Here is a 26,162-nt window from a genome sequence, read left to right on the forward strand (position 1 = left end):
GGTAGATGCTGAAAAATATCTCCCCCCAGGTGTTTGTTACATCTCCTCTGGATTTCTCTTCTTGCATCTAACTTTTCAGCCCAAAAGCAGGAGGAACTTAAAATGGTAAACCATGGAAAGGGGCTGAGATACAACCTACCACAGCCATGTTCTGCATTAGCTAAAGCACAAACATCCCTACATCTCCTGAGCCAAAAGCCTCCAATGTTAAAAAAAACAAGTTAGACAGATAGTGTAAAAACAATGGCAGCTCTTGTATCCAAGGAACCTTGGTTATTAAAAAAGCCTGCAAAGATGTTTATGGCTGCTCACCACTGTGTTACCTCAAGTGAATTCTTCAATGATGAAATCCTGGTGTCACTGATTTTCCTTACTGTGTGTACATATGAAATTGCAGAGGAAGTCCATTTTATTGTTTTAAACTCCACTATGAAACTTTGCAGAAGTGTTTAGCTGAGATATAGGCCCACCACCACTGTAAAAATGTCCCTCAGAAACAATAAAATGGCTACTGGTTTCTCTTTTTGGGAAATGATACCATGCATTCCTCGCGTTTTAGTCAGGAAGCAACACCTAGGTGATTCCCTTCAAACCCTGGCAGAGGGAGAGGAAGGAAGAGCAGGAAAGAGCATGATTCAAGAGAAGATAACTGCTCCACAAACATCCCATTCAGAAAAGAAGTATTTTAAATCACCACCTTAACCTTGATGCCCCAGGCAAATTCCAGTTAGGGCTATTCCATCCTGCCCACTTAAAATTCCTCAGGGCCGCTTCCCTCCCCCTTTCTCGAAGCAGCAAATAAAACACAGAGTTATGTGTTGTGCTACCAGCAGAGAAACAGCCATCAATCTTTCCCTGAGATGCATTTCTGTAGTGGGAGAGGAATGCAGGGATGCATTTCAGGGATTCGAGGGGTAGAGCTGACAATAGCAATACCACAACTGTGTTTTTTAAGTCCTGTAACTACTTGCTAAATTGGCTATGGCAATCACACTAGTGAGAATTCCATGTTTCAGATGGGATCAAAAGCAGTAATTCCAGAGAACTGAAGGTACTAGGAAAGCCTACATATTACCAAAAATTTAAGCAAAATAATGCTGCTCTTCAGGGAAGATGACAAATATCCCTTGCTGCAATCTTCCCTTCTATGGGAACAGTATTTTTGAAACTTTATGCTGTTTAAGGGAAGAATATAAAGTCAATAAATGTATCTTGCATAAATTTAAAATGCACCTTTTGGATACACCATAACACACTATGAAGCCTCTTTTGCATCCAATCAAACAAAGCTTTGAAATCTTAGCCAGCTAACACACCAAACCATGAATCCCACTATTGCTCATATGACAGTTGAGCTATTTACCTCTTAGTAATCTGAGTAGGATCCTGCAGGCCTGGATCCAGTTCAAAGATTTCATTATCCAGTAGCCTTCGGAGTGTCACATCTGCCAGCTGCTCCATGATCCTGAAAGCCTCAGCAATATTGAGGAAGGTGGAGAAGTCGCGCTCCTTGTTTGCTGTGGTGACACGGACTGTGTCCGTCATGAAGACATTGGAGGTTCTTTCCAGCTTCTGGACCTCAACCCAAGGGATGATAAGTTTCACTGCAATCCAAGAGAAGAGCAAAAGTGGGTTGGAAACTTTGCTTCCATCTTTCAGATTTGGGAAACAATCAAATTCAGAATGAAAAGCAAACTAAAGAGAGGAGAGAGAAATTTTTATGAGCAAGACCAAGCACATGCTGAAATGTCTGTTATGACTCTGCATTCAATCTCACCCACTCCTTTTTCAGAATCTCTCCCCCAAAATTTTAACTATCTTCACAAGAAATGCTAGACTGGGGTGGTACCTTTGCAGAACATCTGCCATACCCTGTGCTCCTAATTCCTTTACAAGTCATTCCTGCAGCCTGCTTCTTCACCACCAGAAGAAGGAGTTCATCTCCAGAATACAAAGATAAGAGGGAAAAGCTTTGTTATCTCCTAAAACAAAAGACTAGGCAGGTGGAAAACCAATTACATGCACAGTTACTTTAGGTTTTAAAATAAAGCTAGCTCCCCTCCAAAAGAAAGCTTTTTTTGGAGACTGCTATAAAGTATAATTACGACTATAAACAAGACATTAAAAAAGCTGCCTAGCCTTTGGGATCTTTCCATTTGGTTACTTTTTACTGAAAAGATGCACAGGGCACATCTTGCCCTAAACATTAACTATGGTCAGGCTTGTTTATAGAGAACAAGAAGTGTAGGACACTGTTCTCTATACTTAAAGCTGTTGAATCATATAAATACAAGTGGCAAACAATCAGCTTACTTTAGATAATTATTGCAGGATGTTACTCGCCTCTCACAGGAATCTCTGGGTAGAAATTAGGCTGGAAAGGACTTTAAAACAGATTCAATTTCTTCTTAACAACTGTTGTAAGCTTCCCAGATTTCTCTGTGCCAATAACATCAAGGCTACACCCCTTAACATCCCTAGCTGGTCTCCTGATGCCAATAAAGCAATAAAAAGGCAGTAATAACAAACACTGTCATATATATATGGCATTTATCAAAGATCATTCATTACCTAAGGAGCTACCCTCAGCAAGTTTTCTGTACTACATGAACCACAGCTGTCAAGATTATTTACAGATTGCGTTTTTTCTTACTTAAATAAAGCACAGCTGCATCAACATGCAGAGACTGTTGCAAATGATCATAAAATCAACTGCACCAGCCCAGCCAAGGGAAGAAAGATTAAATACTGCTGTAGCAACAGCACTGCTGTTCAGGCAGGTCAGAGTCACACAGGCTCTACAGTGCTGGTTACAGAAAAAGCACAACAGCCTGTACAGGACTCAAGCCACTGATAAAAGGTACAAAATCTTCGAAGTTGCAGAAAAACACAAATTTAATTAAAAATGTGAAGAAACCTTGGCACACCCTTCCAAGCTATCTGATGATCTAAACCTCTGAAATCCTACAAACACTTGGAAGTTTAGATAAAAGGGGACTTGTCCTGGAAAAAAATTTTCCATGGAATTTATATTCACATAAATCGTAAATTAATTTTATGAGAAGTTGAAAACAGGTTCTAATATCACATTCCAGGTCACTTCAACACAAAATGAAACAAAAGAAGGGAAAAGACTTGCCAGAAGCAGAAGACGTAACACTCTGCCTATAAATAGATTTCAGTCTATGATTTGGGGGAATTTTTATAGCGGTAAAACACAATTGAGAACTAATTTTATTGCAACTCATATATTGAGGGGTTTTTTCTGTGTAGTATTGAAGAATACAATAAATGTGATTTCTTAGCAATATTTTCAAGACCAGATTTAACCAGATTTCATTTGCGATTGCTGCCTGAAAAAGACAAAGGCAATGAATCACTTGTTCTGCATGTAATCAGCATCAGCTTCTCAAACAGTAACAACCAGAACAGTATTAAATCTGGATTATTCCCTGTAAAACAAATATTTCATAAACATGACAAAACACTAGCCTAGAAACAGAAGTAATCTGCTTTATCACAATCAAGGAAGTGGGAATCATATATGCTGCTTCCCACGGAGGTAGGGAAGTTTGTTTAACCAAAAGAAAATTCAGGGGGTTTTCTCCCATTTCCATGCAAATGGGAAGACAATGTGACTGACTGCACTGATGAATGAACAGTGCATTTTCCATGATCAAAATAAAAGTTGCAAACGCATAATTGTTTGTTTGTTTGTTTTTTGTGTGATTTTCATAATGAATATCATTAAATATATGAGAATAAATCTCTTCTTAAACAATACAACATGATATTTTATTTCCATTATCATTTAACAATCTGTGGTATTGCATAAACAAAATTTTTGGAACCATATAAAGGGTTTTTCGCTCTCCCTCCTCCTTCTACTGTTATCTATCATTAATAAGTATAATTTCTGCTTTGTGTGCTCTGGCAGACTGGCTATCTCAGATTTAATAAGAGAAAACCTGCAATGATAATAAGAAGAAATGACTGACAAAAAATTTAATACTAACCAGAAAACAAGGGGATTAAACAAGAACTCACATACCTAGTACATGAAGAAATTCCATTCTGTTCTTCCCAGCATAACTCAACTTTTGTTTTTATAGTGAATAACAAACTTAGCTGCACTTCAAATATAATTCTCCCAAACTTAGCTGCACTTCAAATATATTCAAATATAATTCTCCCATCTTTAGTGATATGACAAAATAAGTAGCGTATGTTTCCAGTCTTAGAAATTACAAGTTACTATCTTTCTTAAGATGAACTTCATTTCTAAATCTACAGCTATGTCTCAATATTAAATCCAGTTAGAATATGGCAAAGTTTTCCTAACTGATCTGACAAACATTGCTATATTTACAGCAGTATAGGTTTCTATTGCTGACTTTAAGTTCCAGCAGGATAAACAGGCCTTAAAAGGCCAGAGGTTTATGCGCTATTTTACTAAACAGAGAAATGCTGCAGAGTTTAAATGGCTACATTCATTATTACATCTTACATCTGTTACTTTTATTTTTACTTTCTAAGATCTCTTCTGTCAGGCTTTCCATTCTCACAGTTCTTTCTCTGTAGAAGAACACCACAACTAAATCCTCAGAACTTGCTGAACCATCTGAAGGGCCAAAAAGCCTCAGGATATGCCTCTTTTGACCTTACTGCACTGCTATTCAGAAACACAAACAAATCCCTAAATTGCTGTTGTTCTTGCTTAAAAGCTCTGAATTTTCACCTGGTTCTCCAGAGCACATTCCTTCTGTTTGTCCTGGGATTTCTTCAGGCAGGCAGGTTGACTCAGGCACCCCTGGCCCCAGGAGCCCTTCCCCTACAACCCTGCAGCAATCTGGTGACCCTGCTCTCCTACCTGTGGGAGGGACCCATCCTTACTCACCATTTTCAGCACTAAAACTCATTTTAGAACTTGTAGGAGGTCTGCTACATCTTAAGGTTGCTTCACCATGGCAAAAAGAAAAACCAGGTAACAACTATGTCTGTGTGCTCTTGCAGTGTTATTTTAATTACTGGATTCATATTAAAACACAAAGGCTGAAGTGAAAATTTAATTAAACAGGATTTTTCACCTAATAACTAAAAACTCAGAAACTAAACTTCAGAGGTCAGCTAGGCTTTTCATGAGAACCCTGGTTATTCTTGCTTTTAAATGTATTTATATTTCTCCCCAGCATAAGATTCCTTATGCATTTACACTTACATTCTTTGCCCAGGAAGAAGGAATAAAAACAGAGATGATTGATGCTCAAATAAAGCCAGCCTTGCCGAGGAACTTTTCCTTTCCAACAGCAACAGGAATAATAGGTGATCAACTTCTCTGCTTCAGGAAAATTAAATCTGGATTCAAATTTCACCAGAGCTTCTCGGAACTTCTCGGGGTCCTCCTCCTGCTCAGCGAGTTTGCTGCTCGTTTCCTCTGCAATCAGTGCCTGAGCCCAGAACAAGACCATATGTCAGCATAAAGCTATGGCACACTCAGGCAAGCTGCTACAAGCTGCCCATTCAAATTCTAATAATGCAACACTTTATTACAAAGAAATTCCAGACAATTTGCAGTTTTCACAAATGGAGAAATTTCTCTGGCGCTTGCATCTCTCACACATCTTGAATGTTCCCAAAGCAAGACTTCTGGGGCCTTCTTTACCTTATTCACAGTTTTTTCAACAAGTCTGGCAGAACTGTATATCTGCACTTTCACTATGGCTTATGAGTGCTCTTATTTTGTATACACAGAGTAAAAATAGAGTAACAGTTGTGGCTCCTGACCAGTACTATTTACCTATGAAGAAGCAAAGCAGTCAGATGTGTCAACAACTTGAGACATGCTTGGAACCATTACAAACACCATTTCAAGAACATCTACATAAATGTAATTAATATTTCAGATTTTTAATAGTGGTATTACAACAAAGGAGTTAAGTATGCATTGCACCAGGCAGACAAATAATCCATATGTTACAGCACCTGCTATTAGTTTGTAGTTACCAAGCAATCCTAATGTGCTAAAAGTCTTCAGCAGGTGCAAGGGTCCAAAATCTGGATTTAACATTAACTAATGAAACCTGAAGAATTTTAGATATGTATTCTGCTAGGTAACAGGCTGTCACTGTGTTATCAAGAGAGATTAACTGTATTTGGTGTTTCAGTGCACTTAAGACAATATGCCTTTTTTTAAAGAAAGCAGGAAAAAACTAGGATTTGTACAGTGAAGTTTTGGTTTTGTCCTCTTCTTCCCCAGATTCAGAGCCCACAGAGCTCACAGCAGCAAGGCTGAAATTCAACAAATACATTATGTTCCTACAAAATTTCCAAACTGAAAAAGAGGCTGTGGAGGGAAGAGCATCCCATTAAAACTCTTAGCAAGAAAAAGCTTGTAGCAGGACCTGAGGTACAGCAGCCACCAGTGAACCCACGCTCCCACCCAGACATCACCAAGCTCCTCTTAGAGTTTGTATTTCATTAAAAGCAGAGCTCAGAACTCCAGGCTTTCTAAGTTGCTCCCCACATGCCATTGTTTTTTTTTTAAATCCAATTTATGCTCACAGAATTCCTTTCCTTTTAAAATTCTTTAACCTTCCAAAAGGATGCTCATTTCTCCAACCCTGTGGTGAGCCAGCAGCATCATGTGCTGGCCACATCAGGTGCAAGAGCCACATAGAAAACAAGTCATGTTTATTTGGTCAAAACCAAGGATGACTGACAACAGCTTCATGACATTCTTCTAATAAACCACATGTAATTGGACAGGGGAGGGTGCAAGTGAGACAGTTTCCTTACCTTGACTTTCCCTTTGACAAAACTAACAATATCTTCTTTATTGTCAAACACAGACAAAGTATGGAGCAAGTTTTGTTCCAGCCATTCCCAGTGCTGATTTATTTCCTCTGCAGTGGCACCTAGAAAAGCAAAAAATAGTATACTAAAACTAATCCTGCAATATAAAATTGAAAGGAAGGGAGGAAAAAAGTAATAAAATGCACTATTTCATAAATTCATTTGGAAAAACTGAACTTTCAGCCTCAGAATTCTTAGTAGCAAACAGGTCAAAAAGGTCTCATTCATAGCAGCATACTTAGAGAAAAACAAAACCTTCATTGTTTTAGAGAATTATTTTTAGGGCTTTTAGTTTTATCTTCTCAAATGCTCTCAGCCAGCAAATGCTGCACTAAAAGTCAAAGCAGAAAAAACATCAAAACTTCATCCTGAGCTGCCAGACTGCAGCTTATTCTAGCATGACATTCTCTAAGTGGCCACTTGATTTATGCCCTGTTCCCAAAAGTCCCTGATCTCCCTCTCTCCGTCCCTCAATACACACATGCACACACACACCCCACACACAAACACATGCACACCCTTTGGGAGGAATACAAGCCCCTCCACAATAAATAAAGTACCTAAAAAAGAGTTTGGTTCAGCAGCACCTAAAGGTTCTACAAGAGAACATTTCTACAGTTTGGGGAAGAAATAAAGCAAACAGCAATCTCTGACTAATACAGCTTTTCAAATCTTTAAAGCTTCTTTCTCTAAACACCTGAGGGGTTTGCTGGTTCTTTAAATCTAATCTGTTCACACTAACTCCAGAAATAATATTTCCCTCATTACTGATCTGCTTTTGCTCCTTCTGCTTGAAACTGAATTGTCTCTGCATGACACAAGGACAGAAAAGTCATAGCAAGATGGGCACCATACAGGGCCAACAAGGGAAAATCTGAGCCCTCCAGACCCTACTGGTCAGTAATTAGACATTATAAGTAAAAAAGTAAAGGCAGTAATAGGTGCTTCTCCTAGTGCCTTGCTTGTGGAAGAAAGAAGAGAAATAGCTGTATGTAAGAGAAATACAAATCACACATGAATATAATAATAAAATTAATCTCAAATAGAAGACCCATTATCTCAAGATTTATTTTGTGTGTACATTAGTGATGCATCATGTTGCCTCACAACAACAAAAAATGATAAATTTAGGTGAGGATTTTCCATTTCCCTCCGCTCTGTTTTCCACGCAGAATGCCAGCTGGCAGGGAAACCTTCCATGCTTTAACTTCCCTGACAGGAAGGTCTTGTAATGGAACTTCTTAAATATCTTTAATCAAGGTTAAATTTAAATTAAAAAATCATACAATTAGAGACACTTAAAAGCCCTTTAGGTCAAGAAAACAAATTATATAAATGCTTAAGAACACCAGAAATAAGAGTAATTTTATATTGAAATGGCTGCACAAAGCAAATACTGAGCTGACTTTTTATTTCTGAGTAACCTACAAGATACCAAGTGTATGGGCAAGCTGTCAGGCTGCCTCTTGTGAAATAAGCTGAGAGCAAGATCCCTTTCATAGTAGCATCCCCACTGCTGGGACTGCTCTGAGCCCAGGCAGCAGCTATACTCCACAGGGACTCCTGCAGTATCTCCTGCCTGCCCCCAGGATTTCTGCTCAAATATCAAAAGATCATTTTGGCCCTTTCATTTGGTCAGGCCAACTCAATTTTTTGAGTCCCTTCTTTATTTATAATCTCTATTTCATAGTTTAAAGTTGTTCTGTGATTTGACCCAAGCACTGCCAATCTCTTATTTCCTCTTCTTGTGCTGATGTTCGGCACAGAATTTCATTCCACCTTTTACCACCTTCTTCATCTGCTCATGTCAAGTGTTTTGGCAAACCACTGCCTCATTCCTCAGAATCTTTTCTTAAAACCCACTTCTCATCAAATCCTTTGCTCTCCCTCTCCTAAAACCAACTTTGCTTGACTGAGCCTTGAGTTTCTTTTTTGCCCATGAGCCTTCTGAAAGGAAAATTTAAGTGGCTCTACACAAGGGGTGAGGTTAGACTTTTTTTTTTCCTGTACTGGTATAACACGATTAACCATCTGGATTAAAACATCTCTGCCAGAACAGCCGTGCAGGGATCAGATTTCCTAGCACCCCTCTGAGATTTGCAAATGTCTGTAACAGACCTGACCCTTATGCATATATTATCATTTAAACCTACACTCCTGGAACAGAGGGCTGCCAACATAAAATGCAAAATGTCATTTTAATTAACTGCCCGATGACATGATGGCTGTCCACAATTAAGTTCCACTGCAGAGGAGAGACTGGAAGGAGTTCCTGGAATTGCTCCTTGCCCTCACTGTACAGCAGCAGGAACTGGTCACTTCTGTGTGGGGAATGTCCTTCTCCAGCTTTCCAGGAAGGGGCTGGGGTGATGCTCCTCTGCCTCCCATTGCCAGCTCTCCCCTGGACACTCATGTCAGGGTTTCACAGCAGCAATATTATTCACAAACAGCTTCTGCTCCATGGTTTAGTTCTGTGCAGCTCTGGCAACTGTGCATGTTCTACCCATGCAGCGCACAAAACAGACCCCTCTATTACTATAAATCTCATTTTCTCAGGGATGAGCATCCATTCAGAAGAGCCAAAGAGAATTTCAGAGAACATTAATCATGTAAGTTTGTCTCAGCAAAATCCTCAGCCATTCCAACACAGCAAGTTTGTCATTTGTAGTTCCTTCAAAAAATAAAAAACCAAAATCAAAAAATCACACCAACTTCTGTGTGCAGTAAGAGTGTGGGTGGGGCAAGGATCTGCCCCCAGAGAGTAGCATTGCATATGTTCAAATAACCAAGAAGCCATGAAAGCTTTTCCAGTGAAAGCTACCTGGTTTCATCACAGGACTGTACCAACATGAAGCTCTTAAATTTCTCCATGAGAGGGCATTACTTAAATATAAAAAGGAGGGGAGGAGGGATAGAAAGCACAGAGCAATTGTAAAACAAAGAAAACCTAGCCAAAACAAAAATAGCCCAAATGGACTTTATGCAAGCTTCTTCACACACACATCTGGCCCAGGGAAAAATTCCCAGTATTAATGGGGAACATGCAGAGGAATCTCTGCTGAACCAAGGAAAAATCGCTGGATGAGCATGTAGAGAGGAAAGGGTTAGAGTGAATATATAAACTTATGACTCTTCCACTTAAGGGACTACTATGTCAAACAGTATCAATGACATATCAATATTTACATTACCTAACTATTTCATGGCTTGATCTGTATAAGAAAGAACTGAATAGGATAGCATATTGTCACTTGGAAGGGATCTACAGCAATTACAGAATGGGAAAGTTTGGAAAGGACCACAATGGGTCATGAGGTTCAACCTCCCTGGTCAAGCAAGGTTATCCCAGAACACATTGCACAAGATTGTTTCCAAAAGGCTCTTGGAAGTCCCCAGTAAGGGACACGCCACAACCACTCTGGGCAATCTGTTCATTTAGTAACAGGCCCACATTATTCTTTGTTTTCCTTTTGTTATTGATGCATTTCAAGAAGCTCTTCTTGTTTTCTTTGAAATGCTGGGAATCATCTAGTCCAACTGCCTGACCGCTTCAGGACAGACCAAAAGCTGAAGTTAATAAGGACATTGTCCAAATGCCTCTTAAACACTGGCAGGTCTGGTGGGACAACATCCACCTCTCAGAAGGAATCCCGTTCCAGCATCTGGCCATCCTTTCATTAAAGAGATGCTTCCTAATGCTCCCCAGCCACAGCTTTGAACCATTCCGAAAAGAAAACTGCTGTAAATTTCAGTGCTAGGATTTTTTAGATGGGAGCAGAAGAGAAAAGAACAGTCCTACACACTGGCCAAGCAATAGTGGGATGAATGGAACTTCAGATGGCTTTTACTGGGTCATGGCAAGGCTGCAATTCATGTTAATATCATGTTCCTGAAGATGAGCTCGACTTTCAGAAGTTGCAGAAACATTGCAAAAGGGATTAGTGCGTAACAGATCAGCAATTTGACATTCTCTCCCTCTCCAACAACTTCATCTCCTAAATCTTCCAAATGTTCCAGTTATATTTCATTATAGCAAAGTGTGTGAAGACATTTCACAGTAAGCAAGTGAAGGACTAGGCTGGTGAAAGCCTAGACTAAGTAGCTTCTTGCTGTAAGGGATGACCACTACTGTAGGAAAAGATACGCATAGGAACAGAACCACACTACTTTGCAGCAGAGAAAATTAAAGCAGCAAACCACCCTCAGCTAAACAAGTTTTCCATTGAAACTTAATGTTCCTAGGCAACACTTTTTCAGTGATTTTAACCAGAGGTTAATTAGGTTGTTAAACAAGCTTTCCACACACACACAGCTAGCTGGGGTTACCTTGAGCTTCCTGGACATGCAGACACTGACCATGCTCAGAATCAGTTTGGGGTTTTCCGTCTGTGACTCACCAATAGCTATGGCCCAGTAAACTTCTGATCCATTCAATAACTCACCACATGCAATGGCAGAGTAAACCTGAGAGCCTGGAACTTGGAGTAAAATTCGAAATGGAGCAACGCGGGCATTGGAGTCTAACACGGCGTCCAGGGCACCAACCAAGCGACCTGCCAAGAAAAAAAGGGGAAAAGAGGATTAATGCCAGTTCTTACTTCTGTAGCCTGCAAGCTGTTTCACAGTTACAGCCATAAAACTAAAATACAGAATGTAACGATAACGATTCTTCCCCAGTTTTATCTTCTAATTTAAGGTGCTCAGAAGGCAAAAGGCAAACCAGATTAGAAGATCAAAAGCATATAGAATTATCTGCATTTCTGGTTTTGCCTCATATATATGAATATAACCACATAACTAAAGTGGAAAGACCTGAGGGCATCTTAAGAAGTTACTGTTCCAGCCCTGCTCCGAAGTTGGATAAATACACCTATGCTCTAAGTGGTGTTTGTCTAACCTGTTCTTCAAAACCCACCACAATCGAGATGCAACAATTTCTCCAGGTAGCCTCTTCCACTATTTTTATTAAATATTCTTACCAAAGAAAAAAAAAACAAACACAAAAACCAAACCAAACAAACAAACAAAATGACAAAAACCAACCAAACAAAACACAAAACAAAACCAAACAAAAACCCTAACAAATAACCCTACCCTAAACAAACAAGTCAACTACTACAATCTTAAACTTTCCTGCTGGAAATTAATCTTGCTCCCTGGAACATGCAGAGTAACTGGCCACAGGCACTTCTGATACTAATGTTCAACATAACAAAAATTATCATGGTTTAATGATTTCTCTCCATTTCTAAAGAAATCCAAATCATCTCACCTATTCCTTTTTGGTCATGTTTTTCAAACAGCTCACTGCTCTTGAACTTACACTGGAATCTCTCCAGCTTATCTTCAAGAATGATGCTCAACTGGACCTGATGCTCACTGCTACTGAAGGCTCAGCCACTGGCAGAAGGGAAGATCACCTCCTGTATCTTGCATCCCTACCACTGTATCCAAGAAAGCTTGCAGAAGTATTCCACTGCAAATCATCACTTGATTTCAGTACAGACAAATTCATTTTGAAGAGCTGCAGCAATTGCTGACCCCAAAATGACTTTCCAGTTTGGAGGATACCTGGAGTTCCTGGAGTTTCCTGCTACCCATTCCTCTGAGCAGGTAAAACCAAGCTATCCATGAAAAAGTTATCTGAATGTCATGATTTGCATATGCAAGCTGGCATATTAAAGTAACGCAAAATTGGTTTATGGTGCCTACAAATAGCAATTCAGGGCAGCTTTATACTCAATTTTCCCAAGCATTCTGCAGAGACACAATCTCCTAAGGAGAGGGGTGGCAGAGAGTGAGGAACAGCTTTACCATGTTTGTTTTATCCCTACAGTATCTAGGAAGTTTTCCGTAATACTTTTTTTCGCTTTGTAACTTTTTAAACCTGTAGTATTTTTGTTTCTTCACCATTAACCCAACACAAAAGGAACTAATCTCCATCTCCAAAAGGTTTGCCAGCTCTTGGCACCACATGCTGTTTTAAATATAGCATTCTCCAGTCCATCACCCAAGTGATTAATGGAAATAATAGAGACCTACAAAGTCCTAATTGCCTTCTCACTTGGATAACAAATGACAGCTAATTAATTTGAGCATAACACAACCAAACAGCATTCGAACCACTTTCGAGTCCAGGAGCTGTAAGAAGCTCACATGGAACAGCATCAATAACCTGAGAGCAAAGAAAATTACATTAAATACTTCCTCCTTGCACACACACAAAACATCAACGATGCTTTCAAAGCCAAGCAGAAGTTGGATGCAATGTTTTAAAACTGTTCAGTGAAAAACTCTTCAACAGCAGTGTGCTTCTCACTTAAATATGTGACCAGATATTACACCCATCTATTTAAAATGGAGATCTGAATTTGCAGACTGATTACATGTATAATATCTGAAATTGCTACATGCTCTCCTATAACTACAAGAAAAAAGCATAAAAACTCATCCTAGTATAAAAGGTACCAAATTAGCTGTGTTCACAGAAAACAGTATGCAGAAAACTTTAGTGTGCAGTCTTCAAAACATTGGATTAAAGCCAGTAAGAGAGCATTTAATGATGCAGAGAACAGAAATAGAGTTTAACTTCCAAATTTCAGAATTGATGATAGGCCTAGGAGAAAGATTCTTTTTCATTTCACTAAAGTCATAGAAAAAAGTCAACTAACAGCAAGTGCTACCAAAATCCCTAGAGAATGCTTAATGAAAATCTGATTTGTGAAATATCTTTTTTTCCTTTCAGAAACCATGAAAAAAAACACATGACAGCACAGAAGTAGCTGCAAAGTTTTGCCTTACTAATTCTTAGCCTGTGCAAAATTAATTCCTTTTTCTCTTCCTGAATAACAGACCAGAAAACCCAATTCCTCTTCTCACTGTTTACTTCTGCTTACAATTTCCATTTTGCTTACAAACTATTAAAAAGAAACCCATTCCTCCTTCAACTGTACAAAGAAATAATCACCTCCCTTTTCTAAACTACTCATAGCTAAAATATTAGCTCAGGATGACAAAGAGGAGCCAGAACTAAGACACAAAGAGAAGAAAAAGAGCATGGCCATCAGGATACATGCCAGAATAAAGCCCAGGCGGCCTGGCCCCTCTAGGAGGGCTTTACAAGGGAACAGCAACCCCACACACAAATCCCAAGCCATCCACAGGGAGTCCTGTCCTGTCCCACCGCTGCCAGGAGGGGCTGCAGTGGGGTCTCAAGGGGAGCAAAGGAAAATCAGAGCACTTTAAAAAACTGCTAAAGTTGAGCAAGCACAAAGAGTGGGTCCCATCCCCGTGTTTGGAGCTCCTTTGTTTTTTGGCTGAGAGACTGACAGAGATAGAGAACAGAGAACAGAGATTACTAAGAGTGCATTTGCAGAGGGATGAAAAGGATTCAACATTAATATACACACCCTGGCCAATATGATAATTTAGTTGAAACTGTGGTAGCAAGAAAATTACAAAAACTAGAGGCAAATTTTTTTCCAGGGTAAGTTTCCTCATAATTCATTTGGGGTAACTTTTGCATCATAACATTGAAAAACAACCAACCTAAAGATTCCTGAGTGAAGAAACAAACAACAGTATACTGATGTTGAAACTTATGCTATGAAAAATACCCAGTTTGTGAGCAAACACCTTCCTCATAATGTGTCCAAACAGCTGGTTCCATGGAAGGGTCTCTTATAAAACAGAATCTGTTTAAAAAACAGAAGGGTATCTGGCTAGTAAGATAAATTACATTAAGAGTCTCTGGCTCACATATTGATGTATCAGCTTGCCTTCAGTCAGGGTGATGCAAACCTCTTCCACATCATAGATGAAAGTGAAACCATTTATAATTCAACACTGCAAAAAATGAAAAGGAAACAGAAGCAGAAGAGGGAAAGAGAACTGCTACCCTGGTTTTCTTCCCAAAACTCCCTTTTTTTTTTTTTTTTTTCCCACCCTATATGAGACAAGATTTTTGGGAGGAACTTAAAATTCAGAGTAGCTCTTCCCCTTTGATGAGCCACCTTTCCAGCTTCTTGTCCATTTACTGACCTCCCAAGACACAGAAATATTTCAGGAAAAGCAATTTACCATACAGTAACTGTACTATGGAAAGCTGCAGACATTGGCTTACAAAGCCTCTCATGAAAGACCACTGACAGAACATGGGAGGTTCCTCAAAAGGTGCAAGTTTCTTCATGCAGAAGGAATATTTTTAGGCTAAAATTCATAGGCAGATGTCTGGTGTAATATACATACTTTTGACACATATGGAGAAGAAAGAGAAGTGGAAAGACACTTTTCTACTGAAGTTATATGCTTCTCAATAAATCTAAACACTTTAGCTGGAAGGTGGATTTCAGATAGAGGCAACATCTATCTATATTTTTCAGAAGTGTATTTATAAAACATATCTGGAAAACTCACTAGAAATCCCATGCTTTATTTGGTAGTTTTTATTTCACTGAAACATCTACTTTCATGCATATTTGGTTGCTTGACTAAAGAAAACACCTTCAAGTAAAATACATCTATTTGTATCAAATGTATGTGCATACTTTGGATACAATAGAAGAAATAAATTTAAGTTTAAAATTAGCATGAAACAATTCAAATTCTACAACAGGTAGGTACAGTCTCTCCTTTACAGAGGTCAACCTGTAACCACACAGAACACAAACAGGACATCATGCACTATGAATTTGCTGAGCATTTCTTCACACACAAAAAAATTAATCAAGGATATTTCTATAAGGATCAGGTTCTCAAATGAACTATCAAAAGTGAACTACTCTTCATCTTTAAAGATATGGTTTCTCCTCCCATTTAAAGATAAAAGATTGCATTACAATGTCTCTTGTGTCATGTTCACAACTAATCTAGTAAAAGGAACATGTTTATATTAAGTTAAATTTACACCAACTTCTACTACATGTTCCATATCTTTCAAACTAAAGAATGCAGGCTCCTTTCCCCAATCACTGTTAATCATCTATATGGGATTTTTTAAATCATTTTAAACTTCCAAGACATGGGCCAGAGGGTGAGTAAAGCTGAACTCAAACTAGAAACTCAAACTGAAAAACTATCTGACTATCTGCTATTTCCACCTTTTAAGACAATATTCAAGAGGCAGTCCAAGATAGCCTCTACATACAGCAAGATGATTTCTACCTACCTCCATCATATATGAAAGGCCTTAAAGGGAAATTTTTGAGAACCACTCAAAAATGGGGTGGCCACTTCAGCAGCTAAACCATGCTGCAAGACAGAGGGACTTGGGAGTCCAGGACTAACAAGTTAATAAAACCCTCCCCAAAAAAATAAAACAAAAAGGGAAAAGACCAAAACTGCTTGCATTTTTTTTTTTTTTTTTTGTGGGGGCGGGGGAGGGAGTGAAGGGGGGCACTGGGGGAAGAAGGACAGGGAGAAGATAAAAAAGGAGATTTAAATCTAAGTGACAAGGAAGCCTGCAGTGTCACAACACTCAGCATTGTTACCCTTTCAGTTCTCCTTGGTTTTTAAGTAAGACACTTAGTCACCACAGCCAGGATCTTTTGATTAACATGAACTCATTCGTCCATTACAAAGTGGGGAATGAAAGCCAATGTAGTTCCAAGAAGCAATTACATGTGGTATCTGCAATTGGTCAGTAAGAAATTCTGATGGCACTTTTAAAATCTGGGGAACAGAGGGTCAGATGCACAGAGGCACCTGTTCCCACACAGCCATGAACTTCCCAAATCAAGCACTTACACCCTCTCTACAAAATGAAAGGGGTGACAGAGAAGACAGAGTCCAGCCTGCATCTCCAGCATCCTGGAGAACACCTTTAGTCACTGTACAAACAAAGTGACTGCTGCAGAAGTTTGAAGCAGAGAGAAAACTGTCCTTCCTCTTCTAAGTCTACTTTGAAAAAAAAAACAAAAAAACAAAAAAACACTTGAGATTTCCACTGCACCTGACAGATGTGCAACAATGCCTGACTGAAGAGTATTTGCCACATCTAGCCCTTCCAAGAAAACAGGCACAGGACCACCACCACACAAGGACCCAAACCAGATTGCCAAGATGTTCGGGGACTCCAAAGCTGAGGTTTCCCTCAGCTGCAGGAACCTGGCACTTCCAAAGTCAAGAAAATTATGGCACCACATGGTCTCTAGGGACTGCAGTGACTGATCTGTAGGGACATGAAAATGAGCACTTGGTGGCTATGCTCACTCATATCATGCCAAAGCCATGTTTTAAGTACTCATACCCTCTTTTTTTCAGGCAGACTAGGTTATTTTAGTAAGACAAAACCAGCAAATTGGGGTATTTACAATTACAGTCACAGAGCAGCATTGCTCCAGTGCAAAACCATGAAGGAAAAAGCATGCCTTCGAATTCATCCTTGGGAGCTCACTGCTGCTTGCTGTATCTGCTCCACCAGAGAAAGAAGGGGGAAGAAAGAAAAATAAGCCCAGTTGTCTGAAAAAAGCTGTACTCTTACTGGAAAGGAGAAAGCTCTTCCATGAAGTGGAAGGAACAGGATGCTTCCCAGTGGCTGCAGTTTTACAAGGAGAGTTAATAGCTGCAAGAATCACTCTAAGCTGTTTAGGCATGTGAATTGGGAGAAAAGAAAAAAATCAAACAATTCACATGATCATAAAAATAAAGGTGGGGATTTTTTTAAGGACAGTGAAATTGAACAGCTTCAATAAAGCAGAATTAATCTTGGCTTTTTGAGGCAGAGAAGCACTTCATACCCTGAATCCTAATTACACTTCTCCACATAGCTTCCTCCATCCTGCAATGATTTACAAACAATTAGCGTCTCAGAAGAGCCGTGGTGGGCAGCAATTAGCCATGCTAGGGGAGGCAAGCAAACTGCCTGAAGGAACAGCCCATCTCCCGGCAGAACACAGGGAGGGACACGTGGAAGTACCCATTCCCTAGCCCTGCCATCCTGGGCTCCAGCTGGAACAGAAAGCTGCTTTTCACACCAACCAGGATAAGCTCAGCCTGGCCAAAGAGCACTCCTGGGACAGCACCAAATAGCACAGATTGCTCGTCTGGCTCTGCAAGGCATCTCAGAAGCTCTCCCTAAGACCAATGTCCTTGCTGAGAGAGGGACGGCAGGACCATGAAGCTGATTTTCATCAGGCCTCAGCCACCCACCATGCAGGAGCTCTAACTTGTGACCATGACCCCATGGGTGGCCCAAAGCAAGACCCAGGGCTGAGATGCAGTGAGGACCCCTGCAGCCTCTATCCTCACCCAGGGAGTGCCAGCCCTGGGCATCCCAGGCTAAGGTGGAAGCTTTTGAGCTGCACCAAGGTAGGATACAGCCCAGGGCAGTGGTCATGAAGCTACTGCTGGCCAGTGGTGGCCCCCAGCATAAATCATTGGGAACATCTCTACATCTTTCATATCATTTATTTCTCTAAAAGTTCAGAACTCAAATGTTTAGTGGGTTGTTGGTTTTACTCAGGCCATGCTAAAATCCATGTTTTTGATGGATAATAACACCATCAGTTATGCACAGCTGCTAATAACAACAGCTTAATGCAACCACACTGTCTTCGTTGAATTCTGCAAAACTGTATAAACAGGTTTTGATCCAATACAGTGCCCATTCAAAAGTATTCATTACACTTCTACCACCAGAAAAAAGGAGTTGCAAAACTTATTTGGGTAAGTACATAAGAAAAAGGATGAAGGAGAACTCCTGCAACGGCTGTAGGAAGGCTCTGTTTCCTCTGAAATGATAAGGGCTCACCACACTGAAAGATAAGCACAGACAACATTAGATTTCAGCACAAAGACCTAATGCTCCAAGTATTTATTCACCCAGGAAAATACCCAACATCCAAGCCCTTGCATTACTTCCAGCACAGACCTTGCCAGATCAAACACTGCCACTGGGTAAATTGGTTTCTGTTTAATTGGGACTTTTTTCAGCCTGGTATGTAGAAACAAATTGTAACAAAATACTGAATCATTATGCCTAGGTCCCGGTCCCCATGCTATGGAGAGAAGGTGGATATGAGAAATGTGGGGAATTCAAGCATTTCCCGTTGGGGCTGTGTCCCATGGTCCCCATGACTCCCCTATCCCTGGATGTGATGCTAAGTGCTTGTGTCAGACCACCACAGGCAGAGGGAGAGACCACACAGGAGGAAGAAGTGAGATGAATTATGCACTGTCTCTCCTGGAATGGTGGAAATGGCATCCCCACGCTGGAGCACCGATTATTTCTCCCCAGCACAGCTTCCCCACGGGCTGTTTCCCCAGGTGGGCATGCTGCCATGGCAAAGCACTCACAGCTGCTTATCTCAGTCCTCTGCCATCAGTCCAGCTCGAGCCAAGCCTATTTTTATAACCCTGAAGGCCACTGAGCCAAATGCTTTGGTTCTCATGTTACAAGTAAAAATACCTGAAACTGTTTTCCACCTGAAAATGGACAAGAAGATGGGATATACCAGGTGCTGCTGCAGCCCTGTAAATTATTCAGACATGCACCACTACTCAGGGGAATATAAAAAAAGTCTCTTTTTAGGTGGGTTCTGTAAATAATGCTGAATAGACCAAACTAGTGCTACATTAACTCACCCATCACTGACATGTTCATTTATTTTATAGGGAAGACATTTTTTCCTGCAAGGGTGGTGAGACACTGAATCAGGATGCCCAGAGAAGCTGTGGATGCCCTGTGCTGGAAGTGTTGAAGGCCAGGCTGGATGGGGCTCTGAGCAACCTGCTCTAGTGGGAGCAGTCCCTGCTCCAGGGGGGTTGGAACTAGATAGTGTTCCAGGTCCTTCCAGCCCAAATCATTCTAGGATTTTCCTGCCTGTTTCTGTGCCATTTGGCCTCCACATCACGAAAATAAAAAGCCACTGCAGGGTTTACTGGATTAGTCTTGCACAAGGTGGTGGTCAGTCCCTGTGCAGACACTACCCAGCCCCTCCTTTCCAAGCACAGGTATTTCCTCACCTTTAATACTGGCACTTAACACACTGCTAACATTTCAACACACAAGCACCTGCGTTTCACCTCAGCCATCCCAGCACCACAGCAGTGCTCAGGAGCAGGTAACTCACCCCAGAAAGGCAAGCAGAGGGGCCAGAGTGGCACACACAGCTCAGGGGGCTCAGAGAACAGGAACTGGGGTGCCCAGCTCTGCAGGTGGCAGCTTGGCACCCTGCTCCTATCCTTCCTTCCAGCTCATGCCGCCTGGCCAAACACTAACGGAGAAGCCATCCTCTTGGGAAAGCACTTGTAAGTGTGCATTCTCCTTAAAAAAATGTTACAGTAAAATAAAGAGAGGAAAAAAGGGAAAAAAAACCTGCTGATCTGAATTCCAGTTGTGGGCAAGGCTAGATTATGTTTTGACAAGAGTCCAAGCTTTCAATAAAGTATGCATATTTCTCCTTCTCCTGTGCAAGGCTTCAGAGAGCTGTTCCTTAAGGAAACAAAACCATGAATACTGACAGTAACCATTACCAATATCCTCTATTAACATCAGTATTGTGGCACCTTCCTCTCCTCAAACTGCTTAATTTAAAATGAAAGTGTACTGTTGGGTTTGGGTTTTTTTTCATTTGTGCTGAGATTGAGCCTAACGTATTTTGGTATCCTGAACATATATTAAGACAAAAAGGAACACTTTTCTGAAAACTGTATTGGGATAGGCCTTTTAATATGATTCTATTTGATAATGACTAATTATGATATTTTTATAATTAATATTATGATTTTTGATAATGAATAATTCATTTAATATGAAAGGCTACTAATTCCACCTTTTGCCTCTCCAGAAAATAAAAAAAGTAGTATGGGGACTCTTATTTCCATTCCCTAGTAAAAATCCAAGTCTTCAGGTATTTTGGACCCTCTTCTGCTGCAATGTAATGAACAGGGGCAATCTAGATGAATTCCCCATCTGAGCTGCAGCAATCTTCATCCACTGAGGTCCTCTTACTGCCTTCCCCAAAAACAGACTCCATTATGAAGTTATTTCCTTCAGACCCTGGGAGATGTGCAGGGCCACTAAAAGCCGAGCTATTGACAATGATTACAGGACTGCTTGGACAGTAGAGTATGAAGGAGCAGCAAAAGATCTTTTAATTTTTCATTTCCAGGAAAATTTTCCAGAGCTTATCCGTAGCCATTTCTCTGTATGCCTTATAAAAACTAACACCCAAGCAAAGTGAAAATAAGGAAGAAAGGTCTTATCACACAAACTAGACAGTTCTCCACTCAAGAGGTAGTTGGTAGGTGATTTCAAAAGCTATTGCCCTGCAAAAAAATTATTTAAGAGAAAAATTTAAATCCTCCAAGCTCCATTAAAGATGGAACATGGAAATGTATTTACCACGCCTACCACGTTTATATTTATTAAATCAATAATAAAGCTTAGATTCATATACAGAAGATGTTTTTTCTGCCAGTCTATTATATTCAAAGTTGTGAACCAAAAAGTTTTGTAAAAACTAAAAAATAAATTAATTTCCTTTTAAAATGTTAGTCCTCTGCAAGTTTCAAATAATGCAAAACTATATCCAGCCTGGAAAGTGCCCTGAGCTGAAAATGGAAGCTAGAAGAGTAGGGGAAAATATCATAGCTAAATTACAAACATGGGTAAAACAAGAACAAAACAATTTTTTACTGATCTAGTTCAAGCGCGAAGTTAAAGCACACTGTATCTCAACCAGACAAAAAGCTGCTTGAAACAAGAGTTCATTTTAAGGTCTTATTTAATCTTATTTATAAAAGGAAAGATTCACAAGTGTTGCTAAGTGGGTTTTTATATGCTAAGAGTGTGCAATGTGAAGCACTGTATAAACAAAAACTGCAGCACTAGCTGCTTAGGAAGGGTGAAAGACTGCTCAGTCCAGCACTCGTGATAAAATCCTTCCCAACTTATCCCAGAACAAGCAGTGTTGCTGTCAAAATGCAGAAAACTAATCAAACAGGAAGGTGCATGAAGGTTTCAATATCCCTTCCTAAAAATTAAAGTAGTGATTCATTTAAAGGCTAAACCATCTTGCAGTATTTACCACAAGGCATTTAACAGTATTTTTACTACTGTCATATCAGGCTTATCATTAATATGTAATCTCAGTACCAAAGACATCAGTAAGTATTAAATCCAACTAACTCTGATCTGTTAATCATGGCTACATCACAAATCTTTTTCTGTAGGGATCACTACAGTGCTCTCCAATTAGGCAAAGAAAACCCCAAAATCAACAGATATTGATGAGCTAAATAATTGTTTAAATCTATAACTTAAAATTAGTCATTAAATAAAAAATTACGACTAATATTCTTAAAGTATTTCTAAACATTTTCAATTTTCTTTTTAAGTCTCTAACCAGCAGAGCTGTCAAGAAGAGATCCAGGTAAAGGAGCAAGTTAAATATTTACTTGAAAAAGCATATCCCTAAGAAAGACAAAAACCAGAATGAGACTGGTGAAGCAATGAAGAGTTAAATACAACCCCCATCATTGTTTGTACCCTCTGCTTGCAAGCCCAGTGTGCATTTGGGAACTGCCCTAGGACACAAATTAAATAACAGTAGGAAATAGAGTCTCACTCACAAACATCTGCTCAGCGTCTGACAAAAACACAGTACACAAAGAAACACAGATATGGGGGAAAAGCACTTTTGTGCAAGAGACTGTCTTCAGTGCATTCTTCAGGAATTAAATCTACATAAAATACACCCTCCAGCTGTGCTTACTCTTACCTAATAGTTAAAATGCCCTGGTAAGAACAAAGAAGAGTCCTAGAAGAAAGAGACAGGCAAATATGAGAATTGGGCCATAAAACAGATGTCCTCACACAGGTTCAGTGCAAACACCACGTTGTGGCAACATGCACAAGGGCAACTCAGGCATCACACCTTTCCACCCTGCTGAAAGCAAATCATGTCACAGGTGGTCAGCTGCTCCATCTACACCTGTATGAAATCTAACATTCTCAGAGCTTTGTTCTGCATATCCTACATAGGTCTAACACAGCCTCAGGATACACAGCCTCCTCCTCCCTGCAGGAGCTGAGATTCTCTTCTGCTGTGGCACCTGCTCTCATGTACCGAATCTTCACTTCTTTGAAACTTCTTCCTTTTCATAAAATGTAACTGCAATTGCCCAGGGATCAAGTTATTAAAGGGAAAAGAGATTTGGATATTGTTCTCACTTAAGCTTTACTTCCCCAGTAAAATAGACAAAAATTTCTAGCTTTTGGCTTTGCCACTTGGTAAATCATACTCTGAAATGTGGCAGAACTTTACTGCCCTTCTGCCAGTCTGGGAAAGACAGGTACTAATTGAGTGTCTCTACAGTCATGTAAAGCAAGAATCAGGAGATAAGATTTGCACTGAAAGCAAACACACACCAGCAAAGCCTTGCTGTTTCTCAGCACCCATCTCCATTTCCTTCACTGCAAGTAAAAACTGAAAAAAAAAAATTACACTATCTAACCCTAGCCATATCTAATGCTCTGTAACTCCTGCATTTTGGTTTTAGGATTCAAATTCCTAAGCCCTTTAAATATAAACATTTCCAAATGGTTTAAGAGACAGTCAGAACCTACAGTTCCCTTGGAAAATGTGCAAGACAGGAGTGGCTTTCCTTTGCCAGCCAAAAGAGATTTGAGCAAGCCTGTGCACTGTAGATTCAGCAAAATGATTCACCTGAAACTGAACCAGAGAGAAAAGCAGTTTGTTTGGTTTAAGCTTGCAAATTTCTGTAGTGAAAACTCAGGCACAAGGCATTAACATTTGTGAAACTGAACCTCATGATTGTCCTGGACCAAAATCAAGCAGCTGTAAACGGCTATTTTTAACTCTGAAAATTAATCCACATCGTCTTTACTGTCACAAAAGAGCGGCCTGACTTCCAAACAGGCGGGCAGAAGAAAATAGGAGGTTAAGTGTTTTAACTCACTGGCAAAACTTCCATTTCACTAGTGATACATTGACAGCATGCAATCTACCAAGCCACAGTTCAAGTTTTGTGCACTTTATGGACAGGTAGGATAAGATCCAATTAAAAAAGGCAACAATGCAGAAAGCAGTATTATCAAATGGAAAGGGTCAATAGTTCAGGAAAAAAAAGATTTTAATAAAATAAATACCGAATGTAGTAATGCAGCTTCTTAAAATCCATAGAAAATACTGATTTTGAAAATATTTGACAATTTTTTCACATATATAAGCTACCATTAAAACTTCTCACTTTATAATATTCAAAACAGCCTCGTATGCTTTTCAGTAAGAACTGCACTGATAAACGATATTAATTCTCCAAAGCATTGTTTATTTGAATTCATTTGCTGCTGTGTTTGAACTAAAAGTTTGGCCCGAATTCCCTACGCTGCAACGTCAGCGCAGCCTAACACCTCATTCTCGCCAGAGTTATTCACGGATCCACACTGCTGCGAGGGTAGAGCGTGAATAACTCCGTGCATATCCTTCACTACACGTATCTGGAGCGCCACATGGATATAACGTGCCCGATCTACAGCCACCATAACCGGGAGCAGAATTAATGCAAAAAATAAGACAGAATGCACTTTACACAACAGTGAATTCACAACCCCCGCGCCGTAATGCCATGTATCGCCCAAAAGCCAGGAATCCTATGTGTGCTTATACAGCTCTCGTTACAGAAAGGGGAGGCGAGCGGCAGGTCGCGGACGGTCCTGGAGGGGCACGGGTACCACATCCCACTGTGTGCCCCGGCACCATCCCTGCACCTCTCACGCCGGCCCCAGGGACCTCCGCCGCGCCCCGCGGGCTGCAGCCCCGGGCGGCTCTCCCCGGCCGCATCCTCCGGCCACAGGCACCGGCTCCGCGCCTCCTGACGGGCTCCGCGCCCGCCCTCAGTCACGCCGAGAAACCCATCGGGAGGGGAGAGCGGGGAAGTAACAATAAAAGTGGCTTCAGGGGTGCTCAAGGCTACAGAAACGCGAAGCTGCTCCCCAGGCAGCTGGAGGGGAGCCGGGGCGGCCCGCACCTCCCGGCCGGCGGCTGCCTCCGCACCGCCCGCGGCGGGGGACCCGCGGCGCCCCCGCTATCGCCGAGCCGGGCCACCCGTGCCCGGCCCGAACAAAGAGGCCGCTCCCGCTTCCCGCAGCCCGACCCGCCGGCGGGTGCCCCGGCGCGGCCAAGTTCCCGTGGGGCAGACGCAGGGGGGATCTGCCACTCGGCCCGGCCCGGTCCGGCCTGGCGCCCCGCCGACCCCCGCGCCCGCAGGTACCCGTGAAGCGGCCGCCGCCGTCTCCGTGGCCCCGACGCCGCTGCAGGATGAAGTAGCCGCTGCTCTTCTGCGTGACCCACAGCTTGAGGGCGTTCTTCAGCAGCACCTCCTCGGGCTTCAGCCACATCTTCCCCCGGCTCGAAGTCCCGCTCTGTGCCCCCTCCGAGCCCGCCTGCCCCGCACGGCACCGCACCCGGCCGCCCGGGTCACATCGCCCCCCGCGGGCTGCGCGGCGCCGGCTCCGGCTCCCTCGGCGCGGGCCCGGCCGCCGGGGAGGGGCCGGGGGAGGAGCCCGGGCACGGGCCGCCCTTCCCGCGGAGCCGGGGGCTTTGTGCGGCGGGGCTCTGCTGCTTCGCACCGTCAGGGGGGACGGCGGGGCGCTCGGGCCGGAGGGAGAGAGGGTCAGGTTCGCCCTTTCGGGGGTCCCGTGGCGCCCTGAGCCCCACACAGAGCCCGCTGGGGCCGCCGCGGTACCGCGGGGTCCTGGAGGATGCCGTGCCGCCGGGACCGCAGCCGGGCCGCTCCCGCCGTGTTCTCCCGCGGCTGGGGCAGTCCCCGCACCCCGGCGTGCGCCCCGCGGGTCCCCCCGCGGATCCGTCAGCAGTGCGGGAAGGAAAGGGTGTCCTGGGCTTGGAGAGAGCTTGGGGGGATGGGGGTGTCTCTGCCTTCCTGTTTCCTTCTAGATCTAAGCCTAAAGCGCGAACCCGCAGCTGCTTTAGTATTTAAAGGCCGATGCTTGAAACCTCGTATCTGACTAAAAAGTCAGAATCTAAATTTTAGAATCTAAGTTCGGTTTTTTTTCTCGTTTTAAGAAATAATCTGTCACTGCTTGCGGTTGAGCTACTGACAGGACCGTTTGTGAACCTGCACAATGGTTACTGCTGCAGCACGTTATGTTTCAAAACCTCTGACACTGTATTTTACATTTTTATTAGCACAGGTTGTCATTAATGAGGGTGGTGAGACACTAGTATAGGTTGCCCAGAGAAGCTGAGGGTGCCTCATCCCTGCAAGTGTTCAAGGATAGGTTGGATGGAGCTCTGAACACGATCTAATAGGTATCCCTGCCCATG

General features: G+C 41.7%; 1 protein-coding gene across 3 annotated transcripts in view; it reads right to left on the reverse strand.

The window, feature by feature from the left end:
- The window catches only part of TBC1D8 (TBC1 domain family member 8), a 49,631-nt gene extending 24,363 nt beyond the window's left edge, over positions 1–25,268 (reverse strand). For 2 of the 3 annotated variants that reach the window (XM_063149799.1, XM_063149797.1), the window contains exons 1-5: positions 25,090–25,268; positions 11,250–11,405; positions 6,796–6,914; positions 5,219–5,447; positions 1,364–1,604 (exon numbers count right to left, since the gene is read on the reverse strand). In XM_063149799.1, the coding sequence (XP_063005869.1) occupies positions 1,364–1,604; positions 5,219–5,447; positions 6,796–6,914; positions 11,250–11,405; positions 25,090–25,216 (872 nt within the window). In that variant the 5' untranslated portion in view covers positions 25,217–25,268. The remainder of the gene's footprint in view (positions 1–1,363; positions 1,605–5,218; positions 5,448–6,795; positions 6,915–11,249; positions 11,406–25,089) is intronic. The other variant, XM_063149798.1, reaches the window with a different exon arrangement.
- Positions 25,269–26,162: the final 894 nt, after the last annotated feature.

The sequence above is a fragment of the Melospiza melodia genome, chromosome 2 (assembly GCF_035770615.1).
Source record: "Melospiza melodia melodia isolate bMelMel2 chromosome 2, bMelMel2.pri, whole genome shotgun sequence".
NCBI lineage: Eukaryota > Metazoa > Chordata > Aves > Passeriformes > Passerellidae > Melospiza > Melospiza melodia.